The sequence below is a fragment of the Gymnodraco acuticeps genome, unplaced genomic scaffold (assembly GCF_902827175.1).
Source record: "Gymnodraco acuticeps unplaced genomic scaffold, fGymAcu1.1, whole genome shotgun sequence".
In the NCBI taxonomy this organism is placed as follows: Eukaryota; Metazoa; Chordata; class Actinopteri; order Perciformes; family Bathydraconidae; genus Gymnodraco; species Gymnodraco acuticeps.
Genome location: NW_022991219.1, coordinates 1,813,511 through 1,831,807, shown reverse-complemented (window position 1 = coordinate 1,831,807; position 18,297 = coordinate 1,813,511). Strand labels below are relative to the sequence as shown.

Below are 18,297 nucleotides of genomic sequence, written 5' to 3'. Positions count from 1 at the left end.
CCATGACTTGGCTTTGAAACTTGGCTCCTGACCATTCAAATCTTTTCCATCCTTTGTATTTCACCATCTGCCACAGCCACAACAGAGCTCTGGCTCCACCTGCTCTGGAGGAACAGCAGTCATTTTTTATAGGTCACCTATTATGCAAAATCCCCTTCTCATGTATTTTATACATAAACATGTGTCCCCTCTGTGTAAAGAGATTCTGAACATTTCCGGAAAAAATACCCCTTCTCTTTTTGTCCTGATCCATTTATATAAAAACCTGTCTGAAAATGAGCTGATCAGATTTTGGCCACTTTATGATGTCACAATGATTTTTGGCTTGTGTAACCATTAGCCAATCACCAACTAAGGTAACACCCCCCACCGTATCACCTGAATCTCCTCCTAGAGCACCATTGTGTTCTATTTAACCAAATATCGCTCAGAGGCGCGTGGGGAGTGGCTCCTTCTTTTCATCTAAAGTAACAGACAGAGAATCAGCACTTTTGATACAGGGATGCTACAATGCATGATCTGTTTGGTGTTTGGAGCCAACCACTTCAGAGACATGTTTTGTATATAACTGAGAACTATAATATATTGATGAAAAACAGTATAATAGGGGACCTTTAAGGCATAAAACTATTTATTATTAAATTGAATGGGGCAGAGTGCAGAAGCAAATTATGAGCTTATAAAAAAAGTCTCTAAAGATATTATTATGTAGCAACCTTGACACAGTGGTGCAGTACAATGAGCACAACATGTCAGCAGTTGAAACTGAAATAATCCTGCAGCACTTATTTCTGCAAAATGATCTTTTCCACCACAAGCAGTTTCCACTACTGAGCCCCTCAGCAGGCGGTGTGAGTGGTTTCCTCCGATGGGAGCGGGACGGACTGAGAGGTCAGGAGTGGAGCTGCGTCCTCGGTCTAGTCCACCGCCACATTTCCGTGGAAACAGCAGCGGCAGGTACGTATCCTGTTTCTATCTGACCTGGTTGATGCCTGGCACATGACCTCTCACATACACACACATTCAGAGGCAAAGTAGTGCCTGAACAACATGCTGCGGGTATTTACCTGTGTGAGGAGCTGATCCTGAGAGATCATGTTGATCCAGCGGGTGTAACGCTCCGTAGAGCCCTCAGGGACCCTCTGAACTTGACAGCCAATCAGCTAACATACAAACACAAAAACACGTCAAGATAAAAACTTTTCTGATAAGGACACATTGAAACTAATTCAGCAATTTTGAAAAAGTAACAAGGTTTCATTAGAAGGCCTTCAGAATAAAAAGGTACATTTGAGTTTCAACAGACTAACAACCACACAGACTCATTGTGGTTTGAATTGTTGTTCAGATTTTAAGAACATTTGTATGAAGATTAAATAATTAATGGACTAAGCAATCAAATATTTCAATCATTCATCAAGCAAAAATGATGTGAACTTTTGCAGATTTTTGTTTTATGACAACCATTTCTATTTGTTTATGGTATTGGATAGTTTCCTTACAACATATGACCTCTTTCAAATGTCACTCTTGGCTATGGCAATTTATGATGCACAGTTTTCTTATTTTTTGTAGGCCAAAGAATTAACTAAATAATCAAGAAAATAAATGGCAAAGTAAGCAACATGAAAACAGTCTTTAGTTTTTTTGCATCATGTATCTGAACTGCATCACTTGTTCCCTTTTCGAGACAAACCGGCCACATCTCAGAAGAGAGATCAATAAAAAGTAAAGAGGGGTTTACATAAAGAAGTAAGATTTTATACAAAGCTGGAAAAAACAACAACATATTATCGTACAAGAACTATAAAATATTGCAGCCATAACAGAAATAGGCATGTTGTTTGTGCAGGGCAGCAAGCCTGCTGTCTCCATGCTGTCTCCCTCACTTCCCTCACACACACAACCTTTGACCTCTGACCTGGCGGGCCACAGAAAGCATCAACACCGGATACTCGCACTGTGCTGGATGCCAACTGCAGGGATTCACACACATCCACACGCAGGCCAACAACACGTATATTTTTGGGAGGGATTGGTCAGAGGATCAGAGGGAGAGAGAAAGGGAAGGGGAAGGGAGAGAAGTGAGGAGAAGAGAAATGGAGAAAGCGGGGGGGGGGGAAGTGAGTAAGCAAATACTTGAGGGAGGACTTACAGAGTGTGGGTGGAGGACAGAGGCGTCATACTGCAGACCAACTCTTTGGAGAAGCATAACATCATCCTGGAGTAAAACAACAAATCAATTCAAAGGTTACTTTATGAAAAAATCATACCCGTCTAGTTTGGCTTATACTCAGCATTTTTGTACGGACGGTATGTGCACTCTATGATTGTATACTTTATCAATACTTTTAGGTGTTTTTCTTTTAAGATCACACACGCTTGAACAAATATCTTAAGATTGGTAATTTCTCAATTTGATATTTTTCATCTTCAAAAGGAATTGATATCCTATATAAGGATATTTTGATAAACAATTGTGTCGTCTGGTTTGATGTGAACAAGCATATACCAAATCAAATGTACTATTATGTTCATATTGAAAAAATAAATCAGAACATGCTCAGTCAGGGTATATGCAGGAATCCTGAAGTCACATTTAATACCTTTTAAGACCTTTTTTAAGACCCTTTCCATACATTTTAAGACCTCATCGCAACTTGAGTTCTAACCGGTTACATTGGCGACACACTTTAGCTCACATTTACTATATTGATTGTAAGATAGCACAACTAAACAGAGTGCAGACAGACTACTGAAGCCTCCTCTCCACATGAACTTCGACCTCTCTGTGAAGGTCAGGTTTAATGCAGTATGCTGCTTTGTTGCTTCTGTACTCTGTGCTCTTTCATTCCAGTAAAACTCCTCAGAAACCATTAGAAACCAGTATTTGACCAATAAACAAAACAATTGACAAAACTTTGAACTATGAAATATATTAAACTGTGGTGAGCTTCAGCGGGGTAATGCCATATAGGAGCTCCCTCACAAATACCCAGGGGTTAAATTGGGCTGGGGCTATCCGGGGCTAAGCCCGGCACATAGGGCGATGCTCTGACGTCATCACCCTCACACATTTGTCGTATGTTTACAAAACGATATATATGTTAAGACTTTTCTCGTTCTTAATATAGACTATATTTAGGGTCGATATGTGTTGACCTTACTTTAAAATAGCAGATCTCTGTGACCGGATATAGTTTGGCTTAGTGAACATGTGTCTCTTCCTTGGAGGAGCAGCATCGCCCGGACTCCGCTGCTCCTCCGTGCCCCCCACAGACTCTCCCCCCCCCCCCCCCCCACAGAGCGGAGCAAGGCAACGAAACTTAAAATAAGAAGCAGCATTTTACGGCGCGCTATGCATGGGGCCACCTTGAGGGGGTTTCGCAACATGTCGTTTCAGTAAATTAAAGGGTGTTTAATGTTGTCGTTGCTGTGGACCTTCTTAATACCTTGGAAAATGACGTTTAATACTTTTTAATAGCCTTAATTTTCGCTAAATTGATTTATCAACTTTTAATACTTTTTAAGACCCCGCGGACACCCTGTCAGTACTTCTTCATTTGGCAAGTCATTCACACAAAAAAGGCTTTAAATAACCACGGGTTATTTATATACACTTATTTATTTATTGACTAATTTATTGTTTTATCTAGCAATCATGCTATATTGTAATATATAGCGTTATCGAGATATGGATCAAACTATATAGGGATACGAGATTTTTGTCTTAAAGCCCAGCCTTGATAGAACAGACCAGTAATGGCTACTGGCTAGCTTTGCAGCTAGATAGAGACGCTAAAAGGGAGTTGTGGTGTTATAGCAGCTACTTCAAATTAGCTTAGATAATAACAATAACAATCCCAATATGCATATGGTACCAACAACAGAAATAATCAAATAGACAATGGAAACAGAGACATGTATTTAAACAATATTTCCCTGATATATCCGTGCAAAGAAAAAATGCTGATGAAAAATATTATGTAAATGCAGGTATAAGGTAGGTTTAAGTTGTTTAAGGAAAACCAGTATATTAACAGTGTCAAAAAGTAGAATGAAACAAATACAAGAGAGCACATAGGAGTTTTCTGAGAAAGCAATCTTATTGTCTTTGGATATTTTATTTTATTAAAATGAAAGAGCATTTGATAATCTGTATGATCAAGCTGTTAAGAAATAGATCTAAACAGAGATCACACATTCTGATGTTTTGGCCATTGATTAGTTGATCTAACAATACAGCCTTCAGATCAGTGACCATAAAATACTGTTTCAAAGAAAGACAATCATACTGTATAAACATCAATACATAAAACACACATAATGAAACGCTGCTCTCCGCTCATTAGTCATGCTCTCTGACAGGTCTGTCAAACAGTCACTGAGGTCTGTGTGTAAACGGCTCAATGTACAGCGTGTATATTTGGGCAAAACAATATGATCTTATTAGTTTTTACACACTACTATATGTGTTATTAAAGACATCTGGACAGTGAAGTGAACCATACTTTGTCTGACACACACACACACACACACAGACACACACACACACACAAACACAAAAACACACACTCACCGCATCCTGAAAGCACAAGTATTGCCCACAGCTCTGAGACACTGCCTTGTTCTTCGCATATCCCACTGAAAGACAAAAGAACAGTGTATGTTAATGTAGGTCAAGTCCTTCAGGTTTTTGGCCTGTACCAGTGATTTAGCCTGACTTGATAGGCTAGAGGGCAACGGAGGACGCTTTGGACAACTCAAATTCGTTCTTTTTGTCTTTATTTATCAAGACAGCTCCAAGAATTGATCAGGTTGAAAACCAACGGCGTCTCCGGAGCCTCACACACACTGTCGCCTGGTTCTCTCTCCGTGGCTTTGAGAACCAGAGACCGGCCATCACAAACTATACCCCTTTTGTAGCCGTGTTGCCGGCATTCATATATTTTCTACAGCCCACGCTATCAAAAATAAACAAATACCCTCTCCTGGTATTGAACAATACTATAATAATAATACTAATACTCTAAATGAAAACACATAATTATTTTTTAGTCCGTTTTTCACAGATATTATATATTGACTTTCGTCTCGGCACCTCCCACTTGAGCTCCTGGTTTCTAACCCAAGGAGCTCACACCAGTTCTTCACCTTCAAATCACACCTGTTCTTCCACAGGAAGTAAGATGACAAGGCGCCTGACATCTCTATGAAGAATTACGAAACGATTACAAAAACAACATAATCGAAATAAAACGATTATATTTTTATTATAACTTTTTTATTTTTTTTAAATACATTTTTTTTTTTGGTTTTTCAGTTGAATTATATTTAAAGTTCAGGGTAATCAACTGTTAAAAACATACTGTTCACATTTTTCTCTCCAATAAATGGATGTTTTCAAAGTCAATGAATAATCGCATTTAATAATCGCAATTATTGACCCAAATAATCGAGATTATGATTTTTGCCATAGCCGAGCAGCCCTAGCAGTAATTATACAAAATATGTTAAGGTGGAAATTTAAAGGGAGTATTTGATTTATCAGGATGAATTCCAACAGGATGACTGTGCCACAGTTTGGGAGCTCTGACAGCAAACACACACTCCTTTAGTTTTAGGTTTATACCAGGGAACTGTAGGTATTGTTATCTTACAGGATTATATACTGGTTGTAGGTACATACAATATGGTCAAAAAGCATAGGTTGGATTACAGACCAAAAAAGCTTTAAAAGTTAATTAGTTAAACCTCCTCTTATTTGGAATAAATTAAAAAGCCAAAGCAATATGTCACATCTCTTACTACAATGGATCACACACATACACTACATGTTTTCCTCAGCAACTCAATGAATAATAACACTTTTGATAATATGATATTACCTCAGGGTGCACTTTTAAGCTTTTTCTTGAGCCCTAACCTCTAACTGCCTTCACAGCAAAATACTGAATAAACTCTAGAAACAGACAAGGTCAGCTGTCTGTGAACACAATACAAAGACTAGTCCAAGGATATCTATGAAGTAGAACATCATGAAGCATGGTTGAATGCTGGTAAATGGACTTTGAGTTTTGCAGATCTTACATCAACTCTTACATCTTCCCTGGCTTCTCATAGAAAATGTTCTACTGATGTCAGCGACTGACAATGAGATTCAATCAGGCACGGGAATTGATACTGATCAACCACCTAAAGTCCACTGACCTCCTCTGGGTTGGGATGAGTTGTGGCCGGAGATCACCACGGAGACGCCCCTCTCCTCCAGCCTCTCCTTCCAGCCCTCCACCACTGTCCTCGAGTCATCCTAAAAGAAACACACACAGAGTTTAAACTTGAACTGGGGTCTCATATTTTGTGCCTAATTAGATCTGTGTGTTTAAATGCGTACAAAAATAAACATACAGTGCTTGCGTCATCAAAGACAGACAGCTCCATGGTGCCAGTGTAGTCTTGATGTAATATGGCCTGCAGACATTCATCCAGCCAACAGGATGCATTGTACATTGGCATGACAATACTCTGAAAACACGACAAAACAGTCAAGTTACGCATGATGAAAGCATCAATGAATAGATTCCAAACTTTCATATTTAATTTTGTTCTTCATCGTTGTATAATGCACATATTTATACTTACTTGTTTCTACTTTTTTATGGTTTCTCTATTTCAATTTCAATTCAATAATAGGAGCAATGTAACATCACCCAATTTCAATTACCCCAATTTCATTCTGGCCACATACTCAAATATATATATTGTCTTTTAGCTAAGAAAATCAATGTTAGCTGTTTATTTGAAATTGCAGGTGTATCACCTATCACCTACCACATCCACAGCTCCCCCCTCCTCCTTCCCTCCTGTCGGTGGTTCTTCCTCATCTCCTGTGGACCGGAGCCTCTTCGGGGGGTTCATGCCTACCTCTGAGCCCGCAGAGCAAGCACTTGGGCAGAGACACAATCGACCAACCAAGGTTTAGATGATGTGATAAAGGCCGAAATCAAAGTTATTTAGCAGTTGAGTCTGCGACGAAGGTTGACCCACGAGGGCTACACGTGGAATCAAAACGTAAGTTCTCACTGTGTCATTTCTGTTTTCTAAGTTGAATGTGTCCTCATTGACGAATTACATCTCTCGAAAGGTGGTGTGTACATTTTGTGACGCTTAAAGAAACACTTTTAGCAAAAACATTTAGTCCAAACCTGCAGCGCGGATACTGGCTTCACAACTTCCGTAAACAATGAATTGCAGACGCTCATTGGCTGGTGTAAAACACGGACAGACTCCGGATTCGCTGAAACTCCCCGTCAATCACATGACTTGTGACGTTACAGGCAGTGTGTAAAAAAGCTAGTTTGCCTTTTAGCTCTCACTCTTTTCCAGGAAGCTGGATATTTACAAGTCAAATCTGAAGTAGGCTATTCCTTTTTTTTAAACTGACAAATCATCAATAATGTTCAATTAAGATCTAAATTCGTAAAATACACTTTGGAATTTTGTTTTAGTTAGTAGAAAGTTGCCATTATTAATCACATCATATATATTTTGTTTCAGTATTCAATCATAACAAATTCCTAGCACAAGATCAATGTTCTAGACATTTTTCAAAGCTTTCATCCACATCTCAGAGCCTTCATTAGGATATGTTCAGTTGTCATGAACTATAAATTGTATTTTTTTGTATCTGACTGTACGAGGTCATCCAAAACTGCTTTTTATAAGGATAGGAATTAACTTATATTTTAACAACATAAGAGAGTAACACGGTTTATTTAAATACTTCTCTTTTTCTATCTTCATGTTTTAGTTTGGTCATGCTCATTGTTAATGCAACGTTGCAGCTCTCAGAGCTGCTTTCCTGCATAATGTTGACTATAGCGAACCAGATCAGGGTGGATTTTTTTATGTTAACGTTGGCAGCAGCAGCATGGTTTGTCTTGGTTAGCGGACAGAAAAACAGGATGGGCTGAAATAATGTTTCTGATCATCATTTACATTTTCTCTCAGATAGGAGAGCACATGGATGAGAGAGAGAGGAAGAGAAAGATAGAGCAGGCTCAGTGTATCAGTAGTATGTGTGAATCAGTCTGAGTGTTGACATATGAAGATATATTTATTTTTGCATCTAACCGTAGTCACTGGTTAAATACCTTGGTATCTGGCTTGATGATTGTCTCACTTTTAAACTTCATGTCAATAACCTGCTTAAAAAGCTGAGGGTTAGGCTAGGTTTCTTCTACAGGAACAAGTCCTGTTTCTCGCTTGAGGCCAGGAAAAGGCTAGTCACTGTGACCTTTTTACCTGTGCTGGACTATGGTGATTTGATGTATATGAATGCACCTGCCAATTGCCTGGTCAAGTTAAATGCTGCGTATCACAGTGCACTGAGATTTGTGACAAACTGTAAAGTATTAACCCATCACTGTACCCTGTATGCAAGGGCTGGTTTGCTTTCACTAACTGTACGGAGGCTCAGTCACTGATACATTTTTATATACAAAGCCATGTTAGGGAAACTTCCATCTTATATCTGCTCCCTGATCTCACGGAAAATTGTAAGTGGCTACTGCCTGAGATCGAATTCTGTGGTTTTATTAAATGTGCCAACTGCTAGGACTGTCTTAGGGAAGACAGCTTTTAGATGCGCAGCTCCTCTGTCTTGGAATAGTCTGCAAATTAAATGGAAACTGAACAATCTGGTGCCACTAAATGTTTTTAAAGCTCGGTTGGATGCTACTCAATCGGAAGCTATTGGTACCTGTTTATGTGGATAATTATGTAAATGATGCTGTATGATGTCCTTTTGTTGTTCTATTTATGTTTTTAACTTTTTATGTTTCATGTGGAACTACTTGAGCAGGTCTCCCTTGAAAAAGAGATCAATGATCTCAATGGGATTTATCTGTATAAATAAAGGTTTGAAATGAAATGAAATGAACTGTAACAACAAAAATAATACAAATCCCAGCACTCAGCTGAAGCAGGGACGATCAAACAGTTCATGATTTGAGTCAGGAATCAAAACAAATTAGTCCTGGATACTGTTCATCCCTACTCTGGTGCCCATTACATCTAGGCCTACTTCCATAGTACAGACGGCTCATTATCATCCTCATATTCATCCTAATTTTTTACGTGTGTCATGATAGCAATTCATGAGCAATAAAAAACCTAAGCTGATTTACTTCTGTGTTATTTTTAATAAAGTCCTGATTTGTATTAGACACAGTCAGACACACACTCCTATAGGCCACCACTCAGACAGGATGTGGTCCAGAGATTACACCGGAGAATAATTGTTCCCACATGGCCTGCAGGAGCATTTTGGATTGGACAAAACACAATTTATTACTTTGAATAATTCTTTAAATTGGACAAAGGCCTCATTGCAGTCAAGGAACAACAGCTCCAAGGGGGGGGGGGCAACCGAGCAGGAATTATTATTTCATGCTTGAGTGCATGATGTATGGGATCAGGAGAAAACTTGACCTGACTGTGCAACACACCTGCTGAAGAGGGGAGTTTCAATACAAAGCTTCAATGCTGGTATGATGTAATGAAAGAAGCAAACAAATGACATTATTGTATGTAAGCTTTTCCAAAAAACTGACAAGTAGTGTTTGATAACTACAGAAAGACATGCACGATTTACTTTTAATTATACATCTCACTGGTTTTACTCCTGGAGGCTCAGGGTGAGTCCCTCTGAGTCTGTTGTAAATGTGAAGTTTGCCCATTTCCCTGCACAGCGGGTCCACATCGTGTCTGATATTATTTTGCAACAGACCCAATGGTCTACTCATTCTGACAACTGTTCTCCCATCTATTTAATCCTTTCCTTCCCCAAATCAACACCACATGTCGAGGTTGCAAATCAAATGTTGCAGGCTGCTGCTGTTTAGATCTGTGATCAGGCTGCACTTGATCTTGTTTGGACAGACAGGCCAAACATTAAAGAGGAGGGAAATGTGTGAGTGTGTGTCTGTGGGTAACGGGATGATTGGATTTCCTCGATTCAGTTAGTTTTCGGGAACTGTGCATATTTTAGACAATTTGTGGTTGTTTTAAATGATCTTGTGAAGCATCTCATGCAGACACACACAGAGAAGAGATACCTGCAGGGACTAAATAAGATAGTATCAGTCTTTCTTTGAGTTCAATATCTTTTCAAAGGCAAGATATTTTTGCAGCAACTTGCAATACTTTACTGCTTTAGTCCATGATGATGTATACACATGTGTACTGTACACACATACACATGGCACTGCTTTAGTGCACAAATACTACAACAACTACTACTACTACTACTACTATATTTACTGAATAGTAACAACTGCTGCTGTTTACTACTTAATCAAATAAAGTGTGCTGACTGATGGGTTGCTTCACTAACAGGAATGTAATCATATCCATTTTGTTACCCAGGAGTAAAATAATGAAGGAAGACCTGCAGGGTGCAAAAACAGCTGGGTCAATATTACCATCTAGTGGTCGAGACGTGAAATGAATAATACCTACTCCTTGTTCTCTTTAGCAACAACATAAACATTTATTTTTAGATATTAGTGCATGTGTGCGTTAGATTTCGAGTGTGGCTTTACTGATGAATGGTGGACAATAATAACATTTAACAGCAATTTCAATCTATGTTACCTGTGGTGCTGGTTTTGCAGTTTTTTTTACCTGAAGCTACAGCTCCCTGCTTTACAGAGCTTTGGGTTTTGCATTGTTTAACCTGTTAAGCCCCAAGGTCCCCCTCGGCGGGTACTTTTTTATTTTTTTTCATGACACTATGTCTCAGGGGATCTTAATATTTAAGAACCTATTAATGTGTTATACCAGATTAACGGGAATAATCTCAGCTAACTGACGATACAAACCATTTTTACCAAAACAAAACACAAGTCTCATAAGAAGCATCTAAATGACCCCTTAGCGAAAAATGCTAACGCACTTTGGCACAGAACTCAAGATAAAAGATACCCTTATTACTTATCGTAGCTGCACATACAAGATATCCGATTAAAGCTGAGGTTCCACAGATTATTTAGGTATATATCATCACTGAGTCATCCAGACTTGCGACAGGGGAAGCAAACACAGACATCACAACACGTACCTTTACGTAGTTTTTACAGGAGATCGTCTCACCTTAGCTGTCAATCTGATCAAAAGACGTGTTCAATGGCATTAAAACGAGAAAAAACGCAGCTGAATGCAACATTTGTATATGCTTGTCAACTTAATTAGTGACTTTAATGTTAATTTATCACTCATTATTAATGCCCCCAAGTGGTTAAAAAACTGCCAACTTAAAGGGGACATGTCGAGAACACCCATTTTGTCTGTGCTTGTAATAATAATAATAATAATAATAATGGGTTCCATTTATAAAGCACTTCATATTTGATTTCAAATCCCGAAGTGCTACAAGTAGTGAGCATGAACAGTATAAATAAACATTACACAACACGGTAGAATTAATAAAAAGCAATACAAAAATAAAAAATAAATAAAAGGGTGATAAAAAGGTCTAGGCAAAGGCTCTTTTGAAGAGATGGTCTGTGGTGCTCTCATTTGGTCGGGGAGAGCATTCCACAGACTGGGAGCAGCCGAGCAGAAGGCCCGGTCTCCCATAGTATGGAGCTTAGTCCTGGGGGGTTTGAGGAAGTTGGAGTTGCTGGAGCAGGTGGTCCGCAAGGAGGTATGGGGGGTGAGGAGTTGCTTGAGGTAGGGAGGGGCAGTTCCATCACTGGTGGGTGAGGACGGAGACCTTGAATTCGATCCTCAGTTCCACGGGTAGCCGTGGAACTGAGGTAGTGTAGTGCTTTAAGGATGGGGGTGATGTGATCATATTTGCGCACCCTCATCAGGATCCTAGCAGCGCTGTTCTGAATGTACTGGAGTTTATGGATGCTTTTGTTAGGGATCCCGATGAGGAGTGCATTGCAGTAGTCCAGCCTGGAGGAGACAAAGGCATGGACCAGCTTTTCGGCGTCAGACAGAATGAGTGTGGGGCGGAGTTTGGCGATGTTCCTGAGGTGATAAAAGGAGTTCTTGCACAGCTGTTTAATGTGGGCCTCAAAGGTCAGATGGGCATCAATTTTAACACCCAGGTTGGTGACTATTGAGGAGAGGGTAATGTCCTGGCCGGAGAAGGTGATGGTGGTGATGGTGGATGACCGAACCTGGTGTGGGGTGCCAACTATAATGGCTTCGGTCTTGGAGCTGTTGAGTTTCAAGAAGTTTTGCTTCATCCACGCCTGTATCTCCTCCAGGCAGGCAGTGAGTGTGGGTGAAGGCAGGGCTGCAGAGGAGGTAGGGTTGATCCTGAGGTACAGTTGGGTGTCATCAGCGTAGCAATGGAATGATACTCCATGTCAGCTGATGATAGAGCCAAGGGGGAGCATGTAGAGTGTGAAGAGGGTGGGGCCGAGAACTGATCCTTGAGGGACACCACAGGTGACGTTGTGGGTACCCGACTCTGCCTCGCCCAAGGAGACGTACTCTGTTCTCCCGGTGAGGTATGATCTAAACCAGTCAAGGGGAGAGTCAGAGAGTCCGATGGTGGAGTGCAGACGATGGAGGAGGATGCCGTGATCGACGGTGTCGAAAGCTGCAGTGAGATCGAGGAGGATGAGGAGAGAGGGAGAGCCCGCATCAGCGGTCATCAGCAGGTCGTTGGTGACCAGTTTCTGTGCTGTGACATGAGCGGAAACCAGACTGGAACTTCTCAAATAAGTTGTTGGAGTTTAGGTGGTCCTGGAGCTGAGCAGCAACTAGTTTTTCCAGCACCTTTGATAGAAAAGGAAGGTTGGAAATGGGTCTGTAGTTGGCCAGGACTCCCGGGTCAAGGGAGGGTTTTTTGAGACGAGGTTTGATGACAGCGGTTTTTAGGGCAGAGGGGACATGGCCAGCCTGGAGTGAGAGGTTTACGATCTTAGTGATCATGGGGCTCATGGTACAGATGTACGATTTTACAACAGCTGACGGAAGGGGGTCCAGGACACAGGTGGAGGGCTTCATCCTCCTAATGATGCCCTCAACCTCTCGCTGAGAGATATCCGTGAAACAGCGAAGAGGCTGGGTTGTCCCAGGCTGTGGGTCAGCAGTTGTAACTGGAGGTGCAGAGGGGCTAGAGAGGAGGGAGCGGATAGTATCAACTTTGTTAGTGAAGAAGGCGGCAAAGTTGCTACACTGCTTCTCAGTGGAGTCGGAGTGTAGAGGACTTTGGGGTTTGAGGAGGTGGTTTATGGTGGAGAAGAGTTGCTTGGAGTTTCCAGTACTGTTGTTGATGAGGGAGGAGTAGTACTGGGACCGTGCACCTCTGAGGGACTGTGCGTAGGCCTTCTGGTGTTCACGATATGCTAACCAGTGAACAGTGAGTCCTGAGGCCTTGAGCCGCCGCTCAAGGACACGCCCAGCTGTATTCATTCTCCGCAGTTCGCCGGTGTACCAAGGGGCTGAGCGCGAGAAGGTGACCATCCTGCTTTTGATGGGGGCGTGCAGATCAAGGAGACTGTTAAGGGACTGGTTGTAATATGCAACTGACTCATTTACTGATGAGAAGTTGGCGGAGGAAAGTTGCTGGAGGTCCAGGGTCATGGTGTCCGGGTTGATGTTCCTCAGGTTCCTGAAGCGGATTTCGCGTTTGGGCATGCTGAGTGGGGATTGGAAAGAGAGCTCCATAGAGATGGTCTTGTGGTCAGACACCCCCAAGTCATACACTAGCAGATTGCTGATGGGGGCGGTTTGTGATGACCAGGTCGAGCGTGTGGCCCTTGGCGTGTGTGGGGACATTAACATGCTGTGTCAGATTGAGGCAGTCCAGAAGTAGCAGAAACTCAGTGCCAGGAGGGGGGAGTCAACGTGAATATTAAAATCTCCAAGTATGATAATATTGGCAGAGGTTGTGCATAGCGTAGTGAGAAGGTCTTGTATCTCTGGGATGAAAGCTGAGTTGGGTAGATACATGGCTCACATACATTATACTTACAGACAGAACCATCCCCTATGTCATGCGTGCTCATTAGAATAAGCCCCCGCCATTTGAGTACCTCCAATGACAGCTTGAAAACCGTGGAAGTATAAAGAGAAATGGATAAAGCACTGGAGGCGGCCCTCCGTTCATTCTGGGAAAGTTGCTCAGGGGCTAAATTCTAATTAAATTGATATATTCAGTGTGTCTATGTCGTAACAAATGAAGGAAGTAGAAGGTCCCCGGAGAGAGCAGACCTCCTGCCAAGGGGTTTCCATAAGTGAATAATAATGTGTGTATCAGCCTTTTGATGCAGATCCCCTACAAAAAGTAATGTGTTTCCTTGGCCAATGCTGCACTCTTACACCAATGAACGTTCATATCTAGTCAGGACAGTAGTTTTTTCCATAATCTTTCTGACATGCACACCAAAAAAAACAAACGTAACCTCTGTGGCAGTTCTAGTAACTCATCAATCAACAATATGAACGCAGAGAGTAAAATGCAAACACCATTCATTTATTGGTATAATATTTCATAATTTATAGGTATCTTTCTGTTAAATACATATGTACTACGCCTGTGTTTATCTATAGGCAGGCATTTCACATTCATGTCCAGGTTCAGTGCAGTGATGACCAAACATCTTTTTGTCTGATTCATTTGTTCCAAACACAGAGTGAGCACAGAGCAGAAGAAAAGAGGAGACACTGGACAATACATACATTTATCATCTGTTATTTCGTTATCTAATTTTCTTACTTTTACTCCTCCCTCCTACTTTATCCCTTCTCGTCATCTTAAATAAAATATTTGTTCTCCCTGTGGTTCTACCTCTAGACTAATGTCTTTCTCTAAGGGTGAGTTTCACTGGAGGAGGGTCAGAGCGGTCTCCCTGAGGCCCTGCTTCATGGCATCATACTGTATGAACCGGCTGGGAATGCATTGTGGGTAAGCTGCAGAGACAGGCACACGGGTCTGACAGGGTACAATCAGTGAAGGTCCAGATTATGACAGGGAGCTATGGTTTAGGTTGGTTTTAGACCAGTTTTGAATAAACAAATAATGTATCTAACCAGAGCCTTCAAGGTAACAAGGCAACTATAAAAATATATCATTGTGTTCATTAGGATTGCAACAATTTAGTTGAGTAATCGATCGTTGATGATTCGCCTATTTTGATAATAGATTAATCGTAGCACTACGTTTTTATGCAATAAAGGCAGAAAATGCTATGTTCAGCCTCTCATATATGGACATTTTCCTTATTTTGTTGTCTGATTTATATCATAACTGAATATCTTTGGGTTTTTGGAAAAAACAAGACACTACTTTGGACATTGAGAAACTGAGAAGGACATTTGTAGACCAAACTAAAATAGAATAATCTAGAAAATAAACCGGCCGATTAATTTATAATGACAATAATCATAGGTTGCAGCCCTACTGTGTATGTACTGTAGGGAGGAATACAGTATCAATTATTTCTTGATCGGTGATACATGCTGTCTTGAATGTAACAGTAACACTCTTTTGGGCTCTCTCCAGTGTTTTATTTGTGCCAACAAAGCTCAATATATCGGACTCATCAGAAAAAGAGGAGTTATTTAAAGAACTTGTCTCAGGTGCTCAGCAGAGTAAAATAGAGTGGAGTCTTGGGGGGTGGGGTGCATTCATGCTTTCGTCGGTGAAGCAGCAGCGGTAAGGATCCTGGTGAATCTCGGTGGACAATCAAAGTGTGTGGCTTCATTTTGATCTTCTTGAGGAACAGTTCTGGGCTCTGTGGGTAAAGAGTGCTCGGGGTCATCACTGTTGATTGAGAAAAGGCATCGAAGGGACAGTTGAGATACACCCTGTAAGTTTGGTGGTGTGTGCAAATGTGTGTTTGCACCTTTAAGTGAGCACTGAGTGCCTGTGTGTGTGTGTGTGTGTGTGTGTGTGTGTGTGTGTGTGTGTGTGTGTGTGTGTGTGTGTGTGTGTGTGTGTGTGTGTGTGTGTGTGTGTGTGTGTGTGTGTGTGTGTGTGGTGTGTGTGTGTGTGTGTGTGTGTGATGTGTGTGTGTGTGTGTGTGTGTGTGTGTGTGTGTGTGTGTGTGTGTGTGTGTGTGTGTGTGTGTGTGTGTGGTGTGTGTGTGTGTGTGTGTGTGTGTGTGTGTGTGTGTGTGTGTGTGTGTGTGTGTGTGTGTGTGTGTGTGTGTGTGTGTGTGTGTGTTTGCTTTTTCTTCAAGAGTTCAGGTTGTATAGCAGCTGATATGTCAAATACAATCCGAGTTGTATCACATCAGACCAGGATCCGCGGTCCAGTTCAGGCTCATTTGTCTCGTTGATTCATCCAAAATAAAGAGTCCATTCTGTCGTCTCCCTCTGCAGACCGGAGCTCAGAAGCTGCAGGGGGTCTCAGAGGAAGGGGTTGTGGCTGTGTGTCTGTGACTGAGTGTGCTGCGCCCGGCGGGGGGAGAGGGGCAGGAGGGGCTGGGGAAGGTTGGAAGGGAGGTCCAGGAGTCCTGCGTGAGGCTGTGTGAGGGAGGAGGGGAGGGCGGAGGCCTGGTGGTGCAGCGGGAGGGGCAGCGACGGGCTGTAGGAGAGCATGTGGGGGGGCAGGGGGGATGTGGAGCACGGTCGCATCTGGTTGAGGGTGAGGCGAGGCTGGTCGCAGTGGAACGGGTTGGTGGGAGACGGGGCGCTCAGACCTGAGGAGGCAGGATGGAAAGGACAATATCACAATAGTATTTTTGGAAATACAGTTAGGGATGACAGTTAATATGATTTTTTAAATACCAATGTTATTATTGATCCTGCACCTTGGTTAGATTCTTCATTATTATTTATTCCTAGAAACAGTAGGCCCACATTGTTTCAAGTGTCAACGCAGTTATTTTTTTATCTCCACGCCTGAAGTTTTCTGGACCCCTTTGAAAACGAGATGGTGCATCTCAAAGGGTTTATCCTAATAAACACATTTCTATAAGTGTAGGGCCTGATACATTTAAGCAAATTAAAATAAATTACAATCATTTCACAGACATTATCTTTCCTCTTTCTTTGAGAACCCGGTTCTAGATTCACATTCACATACAAGTAAAGTTTGTGGGCTCTTCAACTCTGGTTTGTTACCTAAGAGGAAGGGGTTGTTGTGCATATTGCTGGCGGGGTTGGAGGGTATAAGTGCGTCTAAATTAACCAGCGAGGCCCCCGTAGGTCCCAGGAAGGCTTCTGGGGTTCGACACAACCGTGAAGCAGGGGCGCTGAGGGGGGGCGCGAGCCGGGACAGGTCAAAGATCTCCGGGCTGGCCGACTCTCGTCCGTTTACCAGAGGGTTCACAGGAGGGTCGCTCCCAAACGGATCAGGGTTAAAATCTGCTCTGGAAAATAGGTCGGAGTCTGCCTTCACTCCAAACAGCTCTTCATCTGCTCCAGGAACAGAAATATTATGAGGTTTACGAAGGCAACGCAGAATTATTGTACCGGCTTTGAATACCACAAGATGGCACTATACTGGAACTGCTAACAATTAATAGTTTTTCACATGCAGTTTATTCCTGCATACTTTACAACATGCATTGTGTAGAATTTAGCTTAGCCAAAGCTACATTTGAAATATAACTAAAACTAATTGAAAGCTAAAAACGATCACAACCCTAAGGGATGGACATAAGCTATGGAACATTTCGTGCAATGCAGCAGAACATACTGTATGTAAATAAAATAAACACAACAGCAAACCACCTTTTGTCTATACTGTGTATCTACATCAACTTATTTTGTGAGTACTATCTATGAGTGCTGCTGTCCATAGGCTCATGCTGGACTGATAATTACTGCGTCTAAGATCCAAATGTACAGACTGTGGTACTTCTTGCTGTCTTGTACTACAATACCTATGGGACTAGCAGGTTGAGGGGAGGACAGCTGAGGAGCTTCCTGTTTAGGATTTTCCTCTTCCTGTGCAGCGAACGGATCTTCCCCGTCACCATCTGCATGTCAAAAAAAACAAAAACATTAAATAAAATAGGCAAAAGGTAGTGATAACATTGTTTGGACAGATATTGAAAACGACAACATATATGCATTTAGTTGATGCTTGGTACTTCTCAGGTACCTCTGTCTGTTGGGCTGTCCCACGCATGATTGACAGGACTGGAGGAGACGGGTGGAGCTTCCCAGGGGTCTGTGTGTGAGTCTTCACATGGAGCCCAAGGATTGGACGCATTGGAGGAGGAGGGAGGGGCCGTCCAAGGGCTACCAATCACAGGAGCGCTGGATTGGACCGCTGTTACAGGCAAAAAAACACATTGTGAAGCATAAGAAAACCTCACA

At 41.9% G+C, this 18,297-nt stretch overlaps 2 protein-coding genes and 1 long non-coding RNA gene across 4 annotated transcripts in view; 1 reads left to right on the top strand and 2 right to left on the bottom strand.

Annotated features, from left to right (window-relative positions):
- Nucleotides 1-7,226, bottom strand: part of b3gntl1 (UDP-GlcNAc:betaGal beta-1,3-N-acetylglucosaminyltransferase-like 1) — a 20,992-nt gene extending 13,766 nt beyond the window's left edge. Inside the window, exons 1-6 of the mRNA XM_034239225.1 lie at nucleotides 6,832-7,226; nucleotides 6,409-6,525; nucleotides 6,211-6,310; nucleotides 4,580-4,644; nucleotides 2,156-2,221; nucleotides 1,068-1,163 (exon numbers count right to left, since the gene is read on the bottom strand). Of these exons, the coding sequence (XP_034095116.1) occupies nucleotides 1,068-1,163; nucleotides 2,156-2,221; nucleotides 4,580-4,644; nucleotides 6,211-6,310; nucleotides 6,409-6,525; nucleotides 6,832-6,918 (531 nt within the window). The 5' untranslated portion in view covers nucleotides 6,919-7,226. The remainder of the gene's footprint in view (nucleotides 1-1,067; nucleotides 1,164-2,155; nucleotides 2,222-4,579; nucleotides 4,645-6,210; nucleotides 6,311-6,408; nucleotides 6,526-6,831) is intronic.
- LOC117561678 overlaps nucleotides 6,928-18,297 on the top strand; it is a 16,755-nt gene continuing 5,385 nt past the window's right edge. Inside the window, exon 1 of the long non-coding RNA XR_004571419.1 lies at nucleotides 6,928-7,071. This is a non-coding gene — a long non-coding RNA (uncharacterized LOC117561678). The remainder of the gene's footprint in view (nucleotides 7,072-18,297) is intronic.
- epn3b (epsin 3b) overlaps nucleotides 16,095-18,297 on the bottom strand; it is a 17,106-nt gene continuing 14,903 nt past the window's right edge. For both annotated transcript variants that reach the window (XM_034239223.1, XM_034239224.1), the window contains exons 9-12: nucleotides 18,080-18,250; nucleotides 17,859-17,954; nucleotides 17,095-17,388; nucleotides 16,095-16,670 (exon numbers count right to left, since the gene is read on the bottom strand). In XM_034239223.1, the coding sequence (XP_034095114.1) occupies nucleotides 16,378-16,670; nucleotides 17,095-17,388; nucleotides 17,859-17,954; nucleotides 18,080-18,250 (854 nt within the window). In that variant the 3' untranslated portion in view covers nucleotides 16,095-16,377. The remainder of the gene's footprint in view (nucleotides 16,671-17,094; nucleotides 17,389-17,858; nucleotides 17,955-18,079; nucleotides 18,251-18,297) is intronic.